The following is a 23,328-nucleotide window of genomic DNA, read 5'->3' as shown; positions in this document are numbered from 1 at the left end:
AATGCAGCATAAAACAAGGGTAATGAAATCTCAGATTGTGAAGAACTGAATTTATTCCCCTAGCATCAGCAGGAGTGCTTCCTTTATCCATATATTCCACTGAGTATCTGCATTTCTGTCATTTTAAAAACAGGGTCCTAATCTCTTGTGCAGTATCAGCACTGGTCAATGACTGAAGCAGATGCCTGGAAAACTGTCCAGTTTAGTAAACTACATTTAATATCATGTCTGCTACAAACACTTTTCTCTAAGTTATTTCTGGAACAAAGTGTGTCCTTTCTTTGGATGAGGTTAATGTAAGAAACAGATAAAGGCATTAAAAATAAAGATTTCTGCTTAGTAGGGTCTGTCAGCTTCTCTCCCACTTATGCTGTCTTGCTTCCCTGCAAGCTAAGTCTTCCCTCTCACACTCTTCCAGCCTCTCTACCTTTATCATTACCTACACTTCTGGCACCTGTGAAGGGAAGAGAGAAATGTGAACAATGTTTTTAGCAATGCTACTTCTCTTCTTCAAGACTGAAAGCATCAAGTCTAGAAAGTGGCTACTGCCTCTGTACACCTTGTTTTTAATGGAAGACTTTCCTCTACACAGAGAGGTGGAGAGTTGCTGCAAGTCCATGAGGAGAAATAGAACAGGGGGAGAAAAAAACGTGCCACCAGATGAATTATGCCTGCCTTTCCCTGCCCTCCAAATATTTACTGTTACAGACTAGGAAATAAAGAGCCGTGGAGCAAGGAAAACAAATTGAAGAAAAAGCATGGAGAAGCCTCTCAGTGCCTTTCCTGTCCTACTGGGTGCTGATCCACACATGCCTATGTCTTGCACTGCCCTGCCTCTTGTCCTTCCAGTGACTAGCATGAGCCACTCTGTTCTCAAAGTCAGCACAGAACAAGCTAGTTCATACGTTTTGCTGTGCGAAAATGAAGTATCAGAAGCCATATGAAGGCTGATAGGAAGCTTTGAGGTGACACTAGTTACAAAATTAATCAACAATCATATGCCTATCATTCACCTCAATCATGGCAGGTGACACCTGCCAGAGATAGAGAATACATTTACAACAGCTTTGCTTAAAGGACAGTATCAGCTTAAGGCTTGTTTGTTTTCCTACAGCCTGCCCAATTTCAAATTCAAAATGTAGGTAATAGGTTAGATTTCAATTACCTAAAAAAAAATAATCACAGCAATCATCTTTGTGCTGTTTTAGCATAGTTCAAAAGCCCAGAGCCCAGAAACCCCAGCCAGGCACAGGACAACTCCCCATCCTCTTCTCAACCAATAGCACCCTCCCCATCCTCTTCTCACTCAACTGACATTCTCATCTCTGCTGCTGTCGCCACCCTTGAAACAATACAAGAAAGCGATGCCATTGTGACTTCCTATGATGACAAGGATGGAAAATTACTATGCATGAAATACAGTGGAAAGGAGTAAGAAAAGGGAGGGAGGAGTTTTCCATTTTTTCCTACAGTTAATTGTTTTAGATGCCATTTTTACTCTTGCTTTCCCTTCCTCTTTGCCCTCCCCTCCCTGTTTGGACACCATCAATAGGAAACGTAACAGACATTGGGCAGTGAATCACCTTGTCAGAGTTCCACCACAATGCTCTCCTCTTCCCCTCCAGTTCCCTCTCAGAATAATACATATGAGCAAACACATATACTTATTAAATATTAGTTACAACTTAATGTAAATCATATCCACATTGCAGTTTCTGAGATCAGAGGCAAGAATGAAATTACTTATGCCAAGACTCAAATAGTTCACAACTTATGTTCCCACATGAGGAACACTATTTTCAGATGGCACACTCCAGGCTTCATTTGAAGCAGATATATTCATGCTTAGTTTTTAATAAACGGTGAGCCATTCCAAGCCATATCTGACTCAGCAGCACTTCTAAAAGCACTCACACAATACTGCTGTAAGAATGAGTGAAAGGCATCTTCTGTTTTCATTTTTACATTATTTCATGAGCATACCAAAGGACAATATGTGATGACAACTAAAGAGTTATTCTCTACTTTATTGCAGGAACACATTTTAAAATTAAAACCCACGAACAAATCTACAGAATAATTCAGTTTTCATATCAAACAGCTGCAGACCCTGTAGCTGAAATAGTGTGTCTAAGGTTATAAATGAAAACTGTTCAGTATCATTCTTTGAGTGACAGATTAAATTCCTAATCCAGTTATGGTAATGGCCACATGTGTAGTTTAACATAAATTAAGAGCTTAATTATATTTGTGACTATTTTAAACAAAATAACAAATTCCTTTGTACCTGTGAACGTAATTTATAGCAAAGCCACATTCATTCTCCAAAACAATCTATTTTACACTGCAGCACAACACTGCTTTAATGGTATAATGTAATTCTTGTAGAATGCAGAAAGAGTAGATTCGCTGGTAGCACAGAGGTTTTGAAGATAAATGAAGATGCTATTCATTCAGGGGTAATTTCATCTTAGAACTATATGAAAGATGTTTCACTCACAAACAGTACCTGTATGGCTTGGGATTTAAGCATGTTTTCAGCTACAACACAATGCTGCTAGATTGATTATGTTGATACTGCATTTCTCATCATGAAGAATTCCAGCTTTTATTCTCTTTAAAAAAGGGATCATCAGATTTTTATTTCAGTACTAAGCCTTTGTTCAAGCCTCAGCAACAAGTTCAAATTTCTGCTAATGTTTTGTTTAGAGAAAAAACAAACCACAGTTCATATACACACACAAAAAAAAATCATAAATCTGTGGAGGGCAATTAATCATGCATGATTTACATATTTATTTAATTACTTGTTGAAGTAAATAAGCAGTTGGTCTGTGTAATACAATTTTAAATTGTCCAAACATCCTTCTGTCATTCAGGACTAAGGACAGACAATTCTAAATGCACTTTCCTGGAATATATTAAGACCGTTTACAACAACATCAATTGCATGAGCAATTAATACATATCCTAACATAATGAGCTACAGGCTTTATAATCTCAGGACAGTGATGACAATTTCACAATCCTAAACATTTTAGACAGCCTTTTAAGCAAGACTCTGAGACTACCTGCATAAGGATTTCAGAAGAACCTGTAATAACAGAGACAGTCTCAACATCCACATTCCTCCTCCTGACAAGTTGGAACAGTGCACAGAGATGCTCCATTTGAGGTAAAAGGCACAGCTGTATTAACCCACTCCCTCCTACTCAGCCACAGCACTTCCACCTAGGCACTAAACTTACCTGCACCAGGCATTAATAGCCTAGACAGGCTCTCTGCTTCAGACTGAAATACTATTTAAAACTCCCATTTTTCCTCTTCTGGAAGTCATGGAGTTGTTTTGTTATCGGAATACAGTTGTATATTCGTTTCTTGGGTTTGGTGGCTTTTTTACTACGATAAGGCTGATAAGCAAGAATGATGTATAATGGAAGCTGTACAATAAATAAGCAGACAGTGGTTTTAACCATGAGTTGCTTTACCCAGGATGTGTGTGTTTTCATTATCTTTAATGGGAAGAGGTCTAAACATCTCACAAGAACAGAGCCTTCATTCTACATACAATGTTCTCTTTCCTGCAGCTGGATCACCGTTACTGATTGGTATTTTATTTTACTTCATTTGCAGTGAAAATAAAACTTCATTCAGTATCAAGATTCTACAGCCTAAGATCAAATGGGCTTCACTTTCAACACAACTGTATAATACACTACTTCCAGTTAACAAACAAGGAGTGGAAACACCAAGATGTACCAGAGATAATGCTCATTTGAAGTTATGTTGCATTTTCAACAAATGTAAAGAATCTGAACCCAATAAAAGAGAAAGGAATTGTTAATTTATTCTGTTTCCAATAACAATGGGCAGAAGAGGAATTAAAAAACAAACAACAAAAGACAACTACCAGAATCAGCAGAGAGGTTCCACAAGATGAGAGGGAATTTCTTATTGACCCCTACCACAATTACTTTGCAATCCCCCTCTCTGATCTGACATGTAGCTATAATCAGGAGTCCAGATTTCATTGCACAATGAGAAGTCATAAGTCAAATCATTATTAAAACAGCAAGACTCAACCAACTTCCTGTGTTCAGTCTGCAGCTCTCACCACTCATTAATTCAAACATAATGCCTACAACAGTCTGTTACACTGAGAGTAACTTGCTCTGCTGTCTGCTTCATCTGCTCTATTGACAAGATGTACATGAAATGTCATCTGTATTGCAGGGTTGTCGATTTTAAAATAGTCAACTTTTACTCTAATTACTTCTATGGCACTGGATTTTATTCTTTATTTTATACGTAGATATATGCATATATGTCCTATGAGATCTATTGCAGCAGTATTATGAACAGGTGCTCCAAGGAGATTTTGAGAAAGATGTGAAAGACCAGATGCAGCATATTTACAGTCTTGTTGCGAACACTGTTTCTTAAAGATTTGATGGTGGCTGACTCCATATGCATCAGGATTTGGAGTCCCAGTCCCACTGATCAAAAGAGCATTTTCACCAGATGGAAGTTCAACAAGTGATGAACAAGATATGTATCTGCTCTGGTAATATTCATGTGCCCAATTTAGTACCAGGGGAAAAAAAATGCAAACAAACAAACAAAAAACCAGTAAAAAGATAAACAGGCTCACATCAGAATAAAAGACAAATTCTAACGGAACTCGTCAATTCCCTTACGTGAAACACACTGGTATATTTAAAGCTTTCTGATCACCAAGCTAGTAATACATAACTACAGATCTACAGATCCTAGTATCATTTCAAAAGAGATCAAGGACACCAGGGATAGTTATTCTTTTGCAGTCACAACCATGTTACGTAGATTCTTCAAAATAGATATGATTTCCCAATACAAAATTGTTCTATAAAGTTTAAGATCAGATATCCACCAGAGCCATATTTATAGCCATGGCTACTATCAGCTGTCCAGCTAGAGAATATTGAAGAAAAAGAAGCATTTTTAATATATTATAGTTAATTTATCATCTAAGTGACATGTGTAGGATAACAATGGACTGGAAACAGTAAAGCAAAATGATGCATTAGAAAAGGAAATTTTAGAATTATATTGTTTCTTTTCTGTGTGTTTTAAATACAAACCACACCTATATGTATTGTTAGATGGTGCGAAAATTCATGAGAACCACAAAAAACATACTTTCTGGAGTTAAAAGGAACACTGAGATCAAGTGAACAACAAAAACACTTATTTGCATTACTGTGAGGCACAACATAAAACACACTGCCCAAATAAATAAACACTGCCCATTTATTTGATGTATCAAAGATGACTCCTTGTTCCAGCAAAGGACAAAGGTGTCTTCTTGCTGTGACAGTTTACTCTTAGAGGTATCTCCCAGATTGCTAGCTTGAAGGAAAAAAGTTTGAGATCCTGGAAGTAGTTACCATGATCAAATGATTCTAACCTTTTTACCAATAATGTCAATTACAGTCACCAAGTGTCCCACTTTGGCTAAATGAGATGTAACCTTTCTGGACAGCCATCGAAGACTGCCTGCTCTAAGTGCTCTGAGCCAGACCACGCACAAAAAGCAAAAAGCAGGGGAACAGTGCAATTCCCTACTAAGCACATCAGCAGCAAAGTTGCTTTGAAGAACAGGAAACTTACAGACATCCTGCTCACCACCACTTCTGACAGGCAGGCCCTCTCTACTAATGAGCAAAACATCCCCTTGAGACTTGGGGTTACTGAACCTAACAGGTTAATGGAGTTTATGAGGACTTCACAGCCACAGAGGTGCTTTAAGTCAATTCAAGATGCAACTTTGTCAATTATATGGACTATTTCTAAAAACCACACTTGATCTCAACTCTTTATACACGATGAAATGAAGAAAATCCTATCAGAGACATACAAAGATTTGATGCCCACAGCATGAAGCAAACATGCCTCCAGTCTGGGGCAGTGTGAGCTTTGAGAATTAGTAACTTCTGGCTATTATACTATTATATTATACTATTAATAACCATAAGCATCATGCAAAATGTTACAAGACAAACTAGCATACCAAGTGACAAAAGACAGAAACCATGCACAGTCCCCAGAATAGGTAGACAAGCAGATACTGTACAAACATGGACCAATATAAATATGAGTACAAGCAGCAGCATTCTACATGGGTCTTTCAAAATTCTCATGTCCTTTAAGCTCTGGCACTTCAATGGCAATGTCAAGCACATCAGATGCAAGAAATAAGTAACTGATTTTGACAGAAATAATGCTTATATTATTCATTTAGCTAAATACAGTTACTTTAGCTAGGTAATCATTAAAAAAAAAGTAAAATGGAATTAACATCTTTAGTTTAGAAAAGATGACGTTTTACCTGAACAGCAAGGGAAGATGCATTATCAGAAAGCAAAATTTGTTCCTCTGTTGAAAGAAAAACAAACAAACAAACAAAATTACAAACAACAGTACCTATTTAGCCACTGACCTGTAACCGTAAGCCATTCTGGGTTGCATTTCTTATGCATAAAAAAAGAAGCACTTATATAATTATTATGCGGCTGGACTAGAAAACCTGTGATGTGAATATTAAAAAAAGAAAGAAGAAAAAAAAAAGGAATTCCAGAATACCAGGAGTATTTCTCTCACAAATGCAATTGCACTTATCATACATTACCTCAATGTACAATAAAAAAATGTTCACAACTAAAAGCCAAATGCTTGAGTTTTATGCCAATTACTCTTCTTCTAATCAAAGTTAAATAAAAACGCATCTTCATAACTCCTCTGGCTAAAAAGTAAAAGTATTCAGAAACCTATAAAAGCGGCTTGCAGTTAATATTGCACACTGTGTCTAGGTCTGTCACACAAAAGAAAGATGACAAGTTCACTGCAATAAAAATTCCATGCTTAGAAGAGTAGGGCTGCTACCTATTAGTCTTCATTACTTTGCAGTCTTCTGACAACTGTAGCAGGCTGCTGAGCCCCAAATGGGGGCCATAATGTGATCTGATGATATATGAAGAGCTGCTAAAGGGAGCCTGAACCATCCTAGCCTATACATTTTAACAGTTCCTTTTTACTGAGAGCCCACTTTACCACAAGACTTCAAAAATCTGCTGCCTCAGCTATTGGTGCAGTAAATCTGCCAACTGCGCCTGCAACCACATCATTTTACACTGCCTACAGCAGCCAATATAATGAGTCAATAATAAACCAAGGACCTTATAGGCCATGAATAGCTGGTTTATATTGGCAGATGCAAGCATAGCTAAAACCTCTGACCAGACAAACAACACAAAGGACTCTTTTACAGTTTCTGTGTTTCCTTTCAGTTAATTGTCTTAGTGCACATTTAATGTGTTTTCTAAAAATAAAGTATTTATTAATTGCAAAAGAACAGTGTACCCACCCTTCAGTTGCTGATACAATGCAGCATTTTCAGGCCAAGGCTCTGCGGCTGTGGAAAGAGGAGGAATTAATTAAGCAAAACAAACAACATGTTCACAGATGCTAACTGAACATGAACGTTACCTAGAGCAGGAACTCAAACTGCAAAGATGCTGATGCAAGATTTTACCTGCCCTAAAAATATCCCACTGTCACTCTCTTCTCCCATACTTCTCTCCTGCTCACAGAGGGACAACACAGAACAGAAAACCAAGTCCCAAAATTTACTGCTGCAAGAAAAGCTAGAATTCAAGCTACATGCTACATTACAGAATGGTCTTGTAGTTCTCAAGCAGCTAAAGCAGCTCTTTTACCTCCACCATAAGGACATCCTTGTGCACTTTCCCATCACAATTCCAGCCACTCTCAAGAGCAACTATTTATTAAGGTACTAAACAAAGAATTCTGGAAAGAATAGAACAAGACACAGAGGAGAGAAGCACAAACCTCTAAACCAAGCGTGAAGAATGTATTGGGGAAATGGAGAAGCTTTCTGCCTTTTAAAGTTGTGTCCACACTGATCCTACGTAATACCCACCAAGCCGGGTGCTTGGGCATGTCAGAAACTTACCCATCATAACGACTGGGACTACCTATTGCTTTAAATGATGGTCAACCCTAAAATGGGAATGTCAATATGCAGTTAAAAAAATGCATCATCAGTTGCTCAAAACAGTTGAGCAGTTGTTACAAAAATAGGCAAGGAAATAAAAGACAGTAACATCTTCCAGTTGAGAATCATTGCACTTTATCAATCATACACCACCTGAATTTACGGGAAGGCAAAAATATAATCAGTACTGATTTACTGCTAATGGTAGCATTAAGATAACACGTCATCACACTGTTTTGTCTCCATTACATTCCTTGTTAATGTCTGATTAACAATCTATTTTTAAATACCAATTCAAACCTTGTGTTCTATGCAAACTAGCTAGTTGCAAACAAAATTGATGAGTTAATCATATAAATTATTCTTTTTAAAGAAATAATGTCTATAAATAACTGTAGTTCAAATAGAAATACACTACTGGCTTCAGTAAGGTCATGCTTTTTGTCTTTGTCCTCAGAACTCAAAGAAAAAATAAAGACTACACAATTTCCTAACTATCATTCTTTTTGGATATTCATGAAGTATTAGGTTTTATGTAAGTCACGTAGAACTGTAAAGCTTCTAACACTGTACACAGTTTTGCAAAGGTCACTGCCTCTTAACATTCAAGCACAGAGCCTGTCAAAGCTATACTAGTATGTGCATGAGAAAGCAACTAATCACATTTAAGTGTCATCAAAAAATGTTTAATGTTTTATTGTAGCAGTTATTGGTTTTAATGGTTAATGACTTCTCCATTAAAGTTTTGCCCTGGAGTAAAAATTCTTCAGGTGGAAGTACATTTACTTCTTTAAATAAGATTAAGATAGTGCCTGTCATACTACAGCCTTAACTGTTCAAAATACTTTATCTAACATACATTTCTTCAGGATCACTGAAGTCTTGCAAGAGCAAACAGAATGAGGAAATTAAGAATGTTATTACTATACTTTAGCAAACTTACCAGTGTCGGGCTTTGAGATACTTACAGAAGTAACTAAGTCATGAATGTACATCGATCTCATAAATACTCCAAACAACCGGTAAAAACATCCTTTTTACATGCCGAAAATGGTACAGAGAACTTCAAACCGCATGTGCCCATTTCAACTGATTTTTTTTGCCTGCCCCTCTCCAGACTGAAATGTCAGATTTACATCTACTCTTGAATTCTAGCCCAAACTGGAAGTGGCCTATTTTTACACAAGCATGTGGCTGAAATATTTCAGACACACAAAAGTCAAGTGGACTTTTCCCAACAAAAAAGCTAGGTATATTTCAAGAAATTCAAACACTAATTCCAGTCTGATCTTGTCACTACGCTATATGCAGCTGTGGAGATAGATATGCATACATAGGTACATATAAAGACTTCTTGGCACACAGAATCCAAAACCACACCACAGATTTTCATGAATCATATCTGCTGACCATAACTTCGTTAGTCATTATATGAAGTCTTTATCCCACAGTTTTAGTACACAGCAGCACACACCTAACTTGAGGGAAGTAAAGGAGCTTTAGATCTTTGTATTCACTCATTGACAGTTTAGTTGTATACTAACATACATCTTCTGACAAATAATGAAATGAGAACAAACAGTCCCATGAAAATTTCAGCCTTCATTATTAGCACACCTTAAACTTAAAATTTCAGCAGTTCTAAGAAAATGAGTGAATAATACCCCCTTGCCCTTGGCACCTGATGGTCTCCAGAGGGAGGTCACAATTCTGACCATGTCTGGATGAGGTGAATACATGCTCACAAGCCTTGAAGTGAGGCCTTCAGTTCTTTGTACACAGATCAGACAAAAGATAATTGATTTTGCTATCACTCCACAGACTGGATTTTAAAACAACTTCACATTACAATTCATGTTTTATTACTCATATCTTAGAAAAAAATATTCTGCAGCATGCATTCAAAATTGCATGCAGATCATGTTCAGTGACACTGGAGGCAAAACACAAAGCTTGTGCAATCTTCTAGAAATCAAATAATTAAATACCCACTCATTATCTGTTCTATATCTTCCAATTTCTACTCACTTTCCTTCTTCCAAGATGTTTGGAGTGTGAAATACTTTTATTCTGATGGAGCAAGAAGTTTAAATACACACTGCTACATGAGAAGCCCGGGTTCGCCAGATGTACACTAAATTCAAGTATCAGCTCCCAAGCTGCCTTCGATTAGTTGAAAGGTCAAAATACGCATTTAAGGAAGACCAGAACTCCGCTGGGGGAAGAGAGGAGAAGGAATCGCTGAAGGGATGTCACATGCCTCCACAAGAAGAGAAAATGTGTAACATCTTTAATGTACGGCAATGACTCTTGCCTTATGAATGTAGGTGAAGACATAATTTGTAGAATAATAGGCACTAATATTACACGCTGCTTCAGTTCTGTCATATTTCCAATCCATCAAGTTGATTAATGCCATAATAACTCCTCACAAACTTATCATTTGTGCACTAATGAAGTCAAATCCAGTTTATCCTTCGGCAACTATAATCTTCTGGTCTTTAAATGTTCATTTCCCTGCTAACCATAGCTACTGTGACACTAGGTATATAAAGAGAAAATTAACAAATGTGATGTCAATTCAGTTTCAGAAGTTTTCAACACAGAATCACATTTATGTGTTAGATCCCACGCGAGAGACATTTTTGTCATTAGCTGTTCACAGGATGAAATAACTGCCTGGAAGTATGCCTTACAGGAACAGCTTTTCTACATATCTTAAGGAACTTGGTTCTTCCTTCTGCCTCGAATTACTATTGTGTGGTTTTCAATGGGTCTGTCTCTCAGGCTTGTAGTCTTTAGTAAAAGCTGTTTTCCCACCCTACCAAAAACTTTTCCCATGCTTAACAAATTCAAATATTTAGTCTTTCATGTGGATTGTCTGCTGCTTGATCAGGACAAGCAAACCTCATACTATCCTCTTTCCCCACGTTGCTTGTTTTAATGCCAGCTATAGGAAACAATCACCTGCAGGATCAGTCCTCCTTGTTAAATTTGCCTGAAATAAGCTTGAGTTCAAAAGTTACTGGGAAGTGAAAATTAAAGGGAGAAGGACACAGAAATCATCACTGCATAAGCCTTGTTATCCTAGGTGCTGAGAAATTGGCAGATGCAGCATCACAACAACTGGAGAAGTCAACCGGTAAGCAGACCATCTACATAACATTTCTGTTTTTGTGGATAACTAAAAATGCATGGAAATTTAACTAAGCTCAATGTGTTTGTTAGTCAAAGTGTTTTAAAGCTTAGCACAGAAAACACAGATTTCAAATTATAAACAGGGTTCTTAGGTGTCAAATTAAACTTTCAGAAGAAAATTCTGTGAACTGGTGTGTTGCGTATTCCCAGTGGAGTTTCAATTATTCAGGTTTGTAACGATCTATTAAAACAGACTTCTAGACTAGTCACCTGTCATGTCAAAGAATGACTTAGAAAATACATCATTTCTGCTCTCACAAAAACCTTCCAAAATGTAGAATGAGTCATGACAGCCATGTCAAATTCTTTGCCACTAAAAATATGCTGCTTAAGTACAATTTTCAGATTTTGGGCTGAAGCGCTTTACTTGAGCAACACTAAGGCCAGAGACAGATATTCATATAGCATTTTGATTTCAACATTTCCAGATGTTTCAGGCTGTCATTTCAATAAAAATACTTCTGGGACAACAAGAGAAGAGAATGCACATAGGCTGTAAGAAAAAATACTTAAAACCACTGGACTCCACTATCAGCAAGGGATCAGCAGCTCACCAGAGGCCTATGCACATCTCAGCTCCAACTAATGCTCTCAAAACAGGACATACTATACTTGCACAATAGTGAATTTTAATTCAAAGAATGAGAGCCTGCCATAACTTTCCCTCAGTGAAATCTATGCAACAGAAAGTACCACATTACCAAGATGCTCTACAGTGCGTCAGCCCCACCAATTCCTTGTCCAGGCTGTTCAGAGTCTCTTTATGAGCATACGAAACTCAGTTCCACCTCCTACACTTTGAGCTACTAGGAAACTATTCTGGGTCAGTGCTGCCTGGATGGATGGGGGAAAGAGACATTTTTATCCACCTTCCCCAAGCAGCTTCACAATGATGAAAAAGATGTAATGAAATAAATGCTTTACAGTTATCCCGTTAATCCTTACTCATTAATCCTTTACTTAAAAAAAATATTATCCTGTGAAAATGAGAAGACGCTAAATACTTTGCATGTTAAATTGTGGAATATGCTAACCAACAATTATGCCATTTCAGCAGTCTAGTACGAATAGGCACTTTCAAACAGTATGGTAGGCAGTGTGGTTTGCCCTGTTTGGCACTCATTTAGCGCACCTGTCAAGCTACCCAGACCTCTGGGTCCAGGCATCAAGATGTTCCCTCCTGCACAGAAAATTAAGTTATCAACAGGTTGAAAGTTTTTGTAGAAAAACACCCAACTTGCAATTAGGTTGTTCCCAGCTCTTAGCAATACCACAGAAACTCAGTGGGGCAAGAACATTTATGAAAGACAGTGCAGAGAGAATAAATTTTCTGCTATAAAACTAGCCTATGCCTAATAAGAAGCTAACGAATTAACACTGAATGTAACTATCCTGTTACTATTTCTCAAGTACTGAAACTATACAGTGAGAAGTAAATTAAGACAATTTCTTCCCCAAATCTCTTATAAACAAAATTTACTAAATTGTCAATATGCCAGCAATTTATCCTTTGAAATCTTCTTTCTGCTTCTGTAACCATAGTGCTCTGTCGATTACAATCTCTTCCACGCAGCTCACTATGTACTGTTGCGTAGGTGAGGCTAGGACCTGGTCTGGGAATACTTGATCTTCTCAGAGAGAGCAATTTCCTGAAATCTTAAGAAGTTTAAATTGCATACAAATAAAGACTACTTCTTCTCTAAAGTAATAAAATTTGCATGGCCCAGCTTCTTTTCAGCTTCTTTTCTGCTATCTTCTTAAACTTTTTGATATTAAGCTTGCATAAAAAGGGGGAAAGCTAAATCATCTGTATTTACCAGTTTGGTTCACATGGCATTAAAGGCCTGTTAAAACAGCCAAGAGGCAAGATATCCTCTATTAAATACAAAAAACAAAAAAAAAAAAGTTGGCATTTGAATCACTGTAATGCAGTATTACAGTGGAGATATTAACTTACACATTATTTCCACATAGTTTCCTTCAGCGTCTCCCTAGGTAAAAATTTGATTAAGTTATAATGAGATACCTCAAAATTGTTTTCTCACAAGAGTAAACACTAAAAAGAAATTTAGTCTTACATCTGGGCAACATCCACATCCAACATTATTACTTACAATCTCCAAATATTATGCAGCAATCAGCAGGAAAACAGTTACCTTCTTTTGGTTTCCCAAGACTGGTGCTTTGGGGAAAGCTGCTGCTCACTCTGTTCTAGAATGTGGTAACTCCAAGAAAACCACACAGAAAGCTATCCCACAGACTCCAGGAGGAGAAAGGATTATTAGCCACTTGATGTCAAGATGCATCAAAAAGGAGCAGATGATCACTTCTTCTCTTTTCATAATACAAATCAGTGGTATTTTCAAGTACCAATACATTGATTAAAAAGAAAATTACAGGAATTTATGTGCTTCTATATCCTTATTACATGAAATATGTGGAGGAATATCTTTTGTTTAATCCAGTGAAGCTGCAGTCACTTTGGAACCAAAGCAGTTAAAAATATGCATCTTGTACATTAACAGTGATCAAGTGAATTAGCTTCCATAAGACCCACTGGTTCAACCCACTTGCACCAAGTACAAATCAATTTCAAGTAATTTGCCTGATCCTGTAAACTAACAAGGGCCAAGAAAAAATGAAAGCATCAGCAACTCCCAGGCTCTGCTGACAAGGGACCAAAAAGCTTCTCATAGTGCCTTGCCAAATGAAAGCTGACTTTCACATAAGTTAAACAGTATGCATTAAATCATGTATCAAATAATTACATCATTTGCTTAAATCCATCCCAGGCCTCTTCTGTAGAGATATTACAATTCAGATAAATCATGACTGCTCAGTAATTATTGATCAAGCAGACTGTCAATGTAAAGACTTAATCTCAGCAGCAATTCTCAAACTTGAGTTCCCTGTGGCTGTACCACTAAGACAGTCAATGTGTGACATTACTGCAACAGCCATTTAAAATTACACAATCTGCTTCTTCACCCTCCAAGAAAGCTATTAATTGCATGTATTTAAGCATTAGTCCAATTCTGTTACTGTCTTTGAGTTAACTTTCCAGAGTACACACATCTGTGGGTTCAATCCTCCAGGGTGCTCAGCATTCTCACTGCTAAGGGAGGCCACAGGAGGGTGACCACTTGGCATCTCTGCACTTGCAGAATCATGCCTCCCATGAGGAGAGGAGGCCAAAACCCTCAGCAAAATCAAATCCATAAATAAAACTTGCTCCTAAATCAACATCTGGATTTCTTCAGAAAAATCAGACAGCGCGCCAGCTAAATGATCTCAGAAGACTTATTTATAAAGTCCTGACAAGCTGGAGCTATTTTACTTATTCCTGTTATTCAGCATAAATGCTCCATCTCAAAGCTCTGTAATTCTTAATTATAGCCTTTTATAGATCTCTAAATCAATCCTTTCCCTTTGTGCTACTTAAGAACCTTGCCCTCTTTGGCCCTTACTCAAGAAGTAAAACTTCAAGCATAGGAACTGTGAAGAATAGGATGGTGGAAGTATCATACTAATGAATGCCATTAAGTGCCTTACTGGACTGGGATGTTTCTCAGCCATGTTATCGACATTTGTATACTTTAAATCAGTCCTTTGAAAGCTCTCTCAGACTGAGATCCCCTCTTCTCTGTGATAGTCTGAACTCCTCCTCCCCTAAGGATGTGTGGCAGGCAGTCTCAGCACCATTTCTGCAAAGCGCCTCAAGGAGCTAGCTCTCTGCTTTCTCATCCAAGGCATCCCCACTCTCACCCACAATAGAGATCCTACACATCTGTCCCACAAGTCAGCACCCCAGTATCCCATACCTGCTCCAAAAGCTACTCCCCACATACACAACTCCTGCTAACCCAGTCCTGGCCCCTCTGGCCTTTTGTTAAGGCTCTCCTTCATTATCTCTTTATCTTGCCCACAGCCTGAGCACAGCAGTACCAGGAGACACAAAGTGATGACTACAGAAAGTCTCCGTGCCAGTCTTGCAAAGCGGCAAGAAAAGCCAAGATGTCCAGGCAGAACTCTGCAGGGTAGAAATGCAAACAGCTATCACTGGTGGTGTCAGCCAACCAAGCACTGCCCCTAGCCAGGAGGAAAATGCTGCTTTAAAGCTGAACCTTTAAGTCAGCACAGAACTATGGCACTTGCAATAGCTCTTCCTCGCCTCTGGGAAACACTGCAGACTCCCTGCTTCAAAATCTGAAAAAACATTTATCCTGTTGTCTTAATCATATCCTCACAGCCTTCCTCATTTCTTTTCCAAGGCTTTCCGTGAGCACTCTCCAATGCATCCAGAGTTTCTCCAATATGGCATTCGAATGAGAAAAAAAATGTTGGACATTGAAAGTTCTTGCTAAGGATGCAAGCATTACATTGGCTTCAATTTCATTATACAACTGCTAGAAGGCAGAACTGTTAAAAATTCCCATCTCGGCATTTTTACCTTCCAATTCAGTATGCACATTTCATTTTTTTGGTTGGATGTTCCCACCTCCCCTGCCAAATGAGACTGGCATCAATTTGTCCCACATTCTCTGTAATAACTGTAATTTTTCCCTTGGATGTTTCCAATCCTTCCTACGCATTTCATAGGTTTTACTACTACATGTAGCTTCTTCCAGTTTGTATTAAAATACCCATTTTCACGTGACATCTATTAATCTTCTCAATAACTGAAGGCCAGAATTTAATAATAATAATAAACATTTCAAAACCTGGTGTGGACTTTCTCTGCCCTCCCCATGGCTTGCATGCACCTGCAGTCTGTCACCCACTTTCAAAAAAGACAGCTGAAGATGCCTAGCAGTGCAGCAACATGCGGCACCTTCCAACTAGAGCAAAAGACAGCAACCAAGCTCTTCCATTCATTCTTATTTTGAAAAGGAAGTGGCTCATAGGGTCCCAACCTACAGGAAAAAGCAAAGTTAGTGCCTGGGGACAGTCAGAAAACAGAGCAGCCAAGGACCAGAGAGAAAAAAGGAGTGAGAAAGAGAAGAAAAATCTGGTTCTTCTCCAAAGTTGTTCTCCTATGACTTCCTGTGAGCTGAATAATTAGGCTCCTAAACAGCACTCATAACTAAATCATCCTACAACTGATGAAAGCTCACTTGCAAATCAAACTGGACAACATCAAAATACATGTGACTTTTTATTTACTAATTTTGTTACCATTATCTCTACAGCAATCTTTTTGGCATGAGAAAAGAAGACATTACTTTAGCAGAAAATATGTAACAATAAAATTCTGATTAGAGAAACACTCCTTAGTCTTAATGGAGCCAGAAACAACTATAAAAGCATACTCTATTACAAACTGTAATTGTATTGCTTCTTAAAGCCAAGGAATAACACTACCTCAAAATGAAGTATGTACTGTACTATAATAACTGTGAAAGTCATTTTTCTCCTAACCAAAAAAATAAAAAAAATTAGATAGGCAATTCACACAAAGGATTGGTTTAAATCAAGTCATAAAATGTATGTGCCTGAGCACAAATTGGCGAGAGCTGCGTAAAAGACTTGTTTATTGAAACTGAACAAAAGTTAAAGGGATTCCTTTTAGTTTGATTACAAAAAAAAAGTCCACACTAAAAGAGCACTGAGATAAAATTATACAGCCTGAAAACTTGGTATTTTTAAACCACTTCTTCAATTACAAGCACCTCTGCAGCAGGCTCAAACAATCTGTGCTGCAGAAAACCTATTATTAAGCAAGAATAGCTTTATTTTTTCACCTTACATGTGCAGGAAATGTTAACATTTACCTATGCACATTCTGATGTACAAAATGCATACTCAGTTTAAATTTTATGTCTTTATGTGCAGGAAAAATTTAGGTGGTCAAGTTTCATTCCCTATGTATTTGTTCTTAGCCAAATTGCAGCTTGTCTCAATACATAAAATATGCACGTCAGAGATTTATTTGTGCTCTGGCATGTCACATTGAAGGTAGACTCACTAAGAATGTAAAATATCTAAAGGCAGAAGGCCATCTGTTTTTCAATGCATTCATTTTCTTGAGTATTAAAACTAGCCTAAGACCCTTGGATGTAACTCAATGGCAATAAACAGAAGTAATTTTCCAGACATCAAAGGACAAACAAGAATATTATTTTCTCTCTTTTGATCACTAATCTAAAGCTAATGTTTTGGGGGGTTTTGGGGGGGCGTGGGGGAAGGTATAGCATACTGAGTAATTTAGTGATCAATTAAACATCTTTTCAACAATCTTTTTAGAGATGATTTGAGCAGTCAGCTTCTCAAAACTACTACAGTTAGAAAGATTAATGTTCTGGACCACTTGAAAGCTGGCACTCTAATTCTTCTTACAGTATAAACACTCATTTCCTATCCTGTTAATATATGATTGATGCAGAGCTACTCTAAACAAATTCTCTACCATATTATCTAATTAATATTTTCTACAGTTCAGAAATAGATTTAAAATATGACATTACATGTTTGCAATTCATGAAGCCTAGAAATATTTATTATTATCTGAGTCACAGCATCAACCTCTTTATACTTCTGAATAAGCAAACAGTTGAATGGCACTAAAGCAGGTGTTTTACTCACCATAAGTGATTTAGTCATCTTTTTGTATTTAATTGTTAATGCATTACAGCAGTAGGCAATGCTCAGCATGTTCAGGTGGATGAATGTTACACAGATAGGGTGCTGAATTACTGCAGCAGTGCAAGTGGGCTGAACAACTGATGGCCACAGAAGAGCTGAGTTTGGAAGGCACTTCTGGAGGTCCAGGGTCAGCTGCAGCAGGTTGCCTGGGACCATCTCCAGCTTGATACTGAGCACCTCCAAGGATGGAGACTTCACAACTGCTCTGAGCAACTTGCTCCAATGTTAACCCACCCTCACAGTAAAAGAAAAAGTTTTTCTTATATTCAGATGGTATTTTCTGTGTTTCAATTTCTACTAAGACAGTGAACAGGGGATATCAGAAGTGAATGCACAAGGTGCAGGAAAGATAAAGATAGGTAGTATTTGAAAAAAAAACCTCTAATATATACACAAGCAAGATAGTGAGTAAAACAAAGCTGTGATCCTCTTCCCTACTAAAACCTTCCCCTTGGCTTTTAAAACATTTCTAGAAAACAAACTATGCTGGGATGATTGTCTTCAAACACCTGCATGCAAAGACCCATGCTTCATAGCTGTTATGCGTTAGAGCAGCACTAGTTCATTTTACCTGCCATGACAAAGTGGCTGTCTTCATGAACAGGACCCCTGATGACAGGCCAATGAAATTTCATTTTTATGGACACGGAAAAAGTTCTCAATCATTCTTACACTTCCGTCCATACCTATCAGAAACGGAGTATTCACAACCACAGATAAGACACTATTAAAACAAGTGTCACTCTTAAGTGCTATTTTTTCATTGCAGATACACCATTTTTCTTCCTCACAAATATTCCTACATTTGTGGGATATTCATATCTTCTTGGTATGAGAATGAAGTAATTTCTGTGTCTGTGCAATGTCTCAGGAAAACCAGAAGTGTGGTGGGTATTGGCCAATATCCTGAATAACTTCCACCCCCCAAAAAAAAAAAAAATCTTTCATATGAACAGATTGAATGATTTTGCCATTATTTAGTTTCAGTCTGGGACTGGTACACAGTACAGACAAGCTGGGAAGGCCACGACCCACGGGCAAAAGCGTTTTTTTTATTATTTTCAAGGCAGGTAACTGCTTTTGACACTGATTCACTTCTGGGAAAGCAAAGACAATGTCTTGCAAAACAATAATTTTGTTTTGAAGAATGATTCAGGTCTGCAACAAGGATTTGTATTGTACCTTGAGTCACAGTAAGTACCTGCATATCCAGCAGAAGTACATGATTAATAAAATAAGCACCAACCATTTCTGCTCTGCAAAAACAGTATTGCCAGTATTTTTCTATTAGATGCCCACAAATTACTTACAAAAAGAAAATGAGCATCGCTTAACCTGTGACTGACAGGTAAAGACCAGGTGCTACTGTTTTAAGCTTATTAAATTGTAGGAGGGTCCAGAAGTACTGGAGCAGCTCTGGTGCCCTCAAGACATCACCTTAATAGTACAACTGTTAACACATGAATGAGACTAGTATAAGCAGAGTGCAACTACCCCAAAAGGGAGAATCTCCCCAAGAACACTTCAGGAAGGAGAGAAAAGAGCCAGTTGTTGCAGAACTTTGTCTTCTTGTTTCCAGTATTTCAAACACACATTTTCTTCACACTGTATTTAATTTGGATCTGTCATTGCTGTATTTTACAACAATTTGCTTGTTTAACAGGAAGCAGGGGCGAGGGAGAGAAACAAACTACATTTTCAAGAAACCAGCGAGATGCCCAGAGTTTTGAGTTTGCTTTCGTAATTCCAGAAAACAAGTAAATACCAGCAAGCTGTCACTCTAGAATATTCATAACAATCACAAAGCAGAGGAACAAATCAACAACACTACTCACCTATGTCATTATCCTTGTGTTTCACAATATAAATATGGTATACTAAAGAGACCATAAAGGCTAGGAAATGTCATGAAGCAATGCTGATCATGATTGTATTCTCCCTATCCAGAGGATCCCAGGCTCTGGCCCTTAGAAAATAAGTATGGCTTGTGCCATATCTGTGAATTAGTGAATGCCAATCCAAGTGCCCAACTCAACTTCCAAGCTTGTCTACGCGTACCTCTTCACACCCAGATTCAAGATCCACAACCTTCACTTTACCTATCAGCCAGGTGCAAGCCTGCTCTGGAAACCACATTCATACTAGAGAATCCACCTCGGACTCTGACACTGAGGCCTCTACTGAGTGGTACAAGCCTCAGCTCCTGGGACAAAACACTGACTTCCTCTCCTCAACATGACAGTAGCTATTAAAATGCTGTTTCCTTGCAGTATTTATTGCTTGTGAGCTTGTGTAGCAGCAAGAAATCAGGAACAGAGAATAACAAATAAGGAGAAATTGACCAATGCACACACTTTCAGTGTGAAACACTAAATGTATTTTGAACTTCCTAGCCAGGAATTATCAGAGATGCATATTGGGTTTTTTTCTGTTCAGAGAAGATTAATATAACTTCTTGCTACATAACTCCACAGTGATACTCATTCTGTTTCATGACAAGGCTCATGTCCAGATGGACGTGGCCCAGTTGCAGTATATCGCAAGAGCAACATAGGAAACGCAGGACTCAGCCATGGGGAGCAGGGAGGACGGCACCGCACTGAGCTCTCCCACGCTGAGGAACTCAACTCCAGCTGCTTAAATATAAACATGATGCCGGTTTTTGGACCACTAAGGGAAAGTAAATGGTTTTAAAGACAGGGAAGTTATTAAACGAAAGTGAAGCTACGCCTAGGGACCCTATAATGGGGCCCCGTGAAGAACCCGCAGCGCCGTGCCCTATGGGGAGTTGCGCCATGACCTGTCCTTGTCTCAGACCGCCAGGCAGGCGACGCGCTCGGAGCGCCGCCAGCCCTCACGGCCTCTCCTCCCCGAAGAACACGGGGCCGCCTCGCCCCAGCCCCGGGTCACCCAGGCCGCGAAGGTTTAGCTCCTGCTCCGCCGCACGCCGCGACTAGGTGCGCAGCGAGGCCCAGCCCGCCCGCGTCCCTCTCTGTGCCGTCACCCGCCCGCGCGCGTCCCTCACCGGCCAGCTGAGTCACGAAGGCCTCCGCCACCAGCGACATGTCGCGACGGGCCGGCGGCAGCAGGCCGAGGACACGCACAGGAACTGGGCGCCGCGCCGCCGGGACAACAACTGCATCCGGGGCCCGCCCCGCCCCTGCCGCCTGGGGCGGGGCCCGCGCCAGCTCCCTTCCGTACCCGCGCCGGCCAGCGGGGCTGGACGCGATACGGGGAGCCGGTGGCAGCTGGTTATGCGTGTTTGAAACGGGTTTTCCGCGCTTAAACGGTGCTTAACGGATACAGAGAGGCGTTTGCAAATTGTACCGGTGTTTGGGAGTCACTCATGGAATGGTTTGGGTTGGAAGGGACCTTAAAGCTCGTTTAGTTCCATAGCCCCTTCCGTAGGCAGGGGCACATCCCGCTACGCTCCAAGCCCCGTCCAGCCTGGCCTTGAACGCTGCCAGGGATGGGGCAGCCTCAACTTTCCTGGACAACCTGTTCCAGCATCTCACCTTCCTCACAGTAAAGAATTTCTTCCTTGTATCTAACCTAAATCTATCTCTTCTAGTTCAAAGCCTTCGTCCGAGCACTACAAGCCCGTATAAAACATCCCCCTTCAGATTTCTTGTACTCCTTCAGGTATTGGAAGGCTGCTATCAGCTCTTCCTGGAGTCTTCTCCATGCTGAACAAGTCCAGCTCTCTCAGCCTGTCTTCATAGGAGAGGTGTTCCAGCCCTCTGACCATCTTCATGGCCCTCCTCTGGACTCAGTCCAGAAAGTCCACATCCTCATGTTACTCCCCTCAGTTAATCCAGTCTGAGGAAAAACCCTTTCAATCCACATCCTGTAGAAGTGTTACTGAGGCCCAACTGCATATTCAGCTGCAGTGCGGTAATTTTCTTAACTTGGAAATACAACCACAAGACGAGTGAAGACAAAACTCCTGTCTGTTGAATGGTAGGAAGAACCACTGGCCAATATCCAGGGACAAGGCTGCACTGGACCAGTAGAGCAACATCAAAATAAACATTTACAAATACAGTGGCTCAGGCTCCCTGTCACAGGGAATCCCTGTTACTGATAGAAAGTCAGCTTAACATGCTCAACATGTAGAGGCAATATCTTAAAGGAGCTGAAGATACAAGTTCAGACTATTTTACATTTCTTTTTTATGAGGGAATCTCAACAGGGGGTTTTGTGGGTTGGTTTGTTGGAGTTCTTTTGGGGTTGGTTTTGTGATTGAGTTTGGTTGGTTGTTTTTAATTTAGTGTAGAAAGAGGTGTTTGGAATGCTGTAACCAGCTCTAGGGTTTCCCAAGAAAGGTGACTCAAGCCATCTTAAGTTCTTCTGCCACTCATCTATGTGGAGCTCTGACACACATAAAGATTTAATCACATTAGTTCTCTGAAGAGATAGCTAAATCTGGTTTAGAGCCTGAAAGCAGAAAAAGGTCAACCTCTAACTGCCTGAAATTGCAGGTTAATTGCAAGTTAAAATTCTTCCCTGATATAAACATAAACGAAAGTGATTAGTTATGGCTATACAGCTTTGGAATGTATTGCTCCCCTGGATTGGTTCAGAACAATGCTGGACCATTTTTTTTTTTTACCTTTAAAACACAAATGATGGAGGAGAGAAAGAAAATCCAGCATAAAATTATCCGAATGAAAGGAGGCTGTTCTGAGAATCTTAGGTGCTTTCTTTACTGACCATATTGAATATTTTGTTTTCAACATCCTGGTACCTAAATGCTTCCTGAAATGTCCTGTTATAACTAAAGCTATAACTAAAGGGGCTCAGTAAATGGTACAGCTGCCTTTTCTTCACCCCAAGTTAATATTTCAGAAAAACTTTGCATTTTGAGGCATATATCTTGCCTTTAAACAACCGCTAATTCCTTAGTCTTAATTCTAAAAAAGCTATCCAAAGTTTAGAAAAATGACATAAAATTATGCATCCAATATGTAGGTTGCAGAGAAGATAGTAGATATGTGAACAACTTATTCAGTTATCCTACAGTGGCTTTTGATCCTCATCTCTTTAGACACTTTAGTAAGAATATCCCATTTTATGAAATAGAGTTATTCTACTGCAAAGGACATAACACAATGATATTTCACTCTTGTAAGGTAAAAGTCTTAAATCCTGCAAGTACTAGAAGATATGGAACAAATACAGAAATGTATTAGTGTTTGGAAAGAATATGGAAGTCCTCTGGTGACACTTTCTGTTGAATCACTAAGCATAATTATTAAATATATTCTTCACTTGGTGGATGAAGCATGCTATTAGAGCAGTAGAAAAGCAGAAGAGACAGTAAGTAAACTGAAACAGAGTAAAGACTGAAAACAGTGGTGAAGAAGAAGACTGTTTTCAAATGCTGATGAAAGTTACATTTCTCGTTACAGTTGCAAGTCGAATAGCACCCAAAT

At 39.0% G+C, this 23,328-nt stretch overlaps 1 protein-coding gene across 6 annotated transcripts in view; it reads right to left on the bottom strand.

The window, feature by feature from the left end:
• MTX2 (metaxin 2) overlaps positions 1-21,047 on the bottom strand; it is a 35,200-nt gene extending 14,153 nt beyond the window's left edge. For all 6 annotated transcript variants that reach the window (XR_013957129.1, XM_080620444.1, XM_080620445.1 and 3 more), the window contains exons 1-3: positions 20,919-21,047; positions 7,403-7,450; positions 6,368-6,414 (exon numbers count right to left, since the gene is read on the bottom strand). Coding sequence is in view for 5 of the 6 variants with exons in the window: in XM_080620444.1 (XP_080476570.1) it covers positions 6,368-6,414; positions 7,403-7,450; positions 20,919-20,958 (135 nt within the window). In the remaining variant the exon portion in view is untranslated. The remainder of the gene's footprint in view (positions 1-6,367; positions 6,415-7,402; positions 7,451-20,918) is intronic.
• Positions 21,048-23,328: the final 2,281 nt, after the last annotated feature.

This window comes from Psittacula echo (genome assembly GCF_963264785.1).
Source record: "Psittacula echo genome assembly, chromosome: 6".
In the NCBI taxonomy this organism is placed as follows: domain Eukaryota; kingdom Metazoa; phylum Chordata; class Aves; order Psittaciformes; family Psittacidae; genus Psittacula; species Psittacula echo.
The sequence above is the reverse complement of the archived record's forward strand: the minus strand, read 5'-3'. Positions and strand labels throughout refer to the sequence as shown.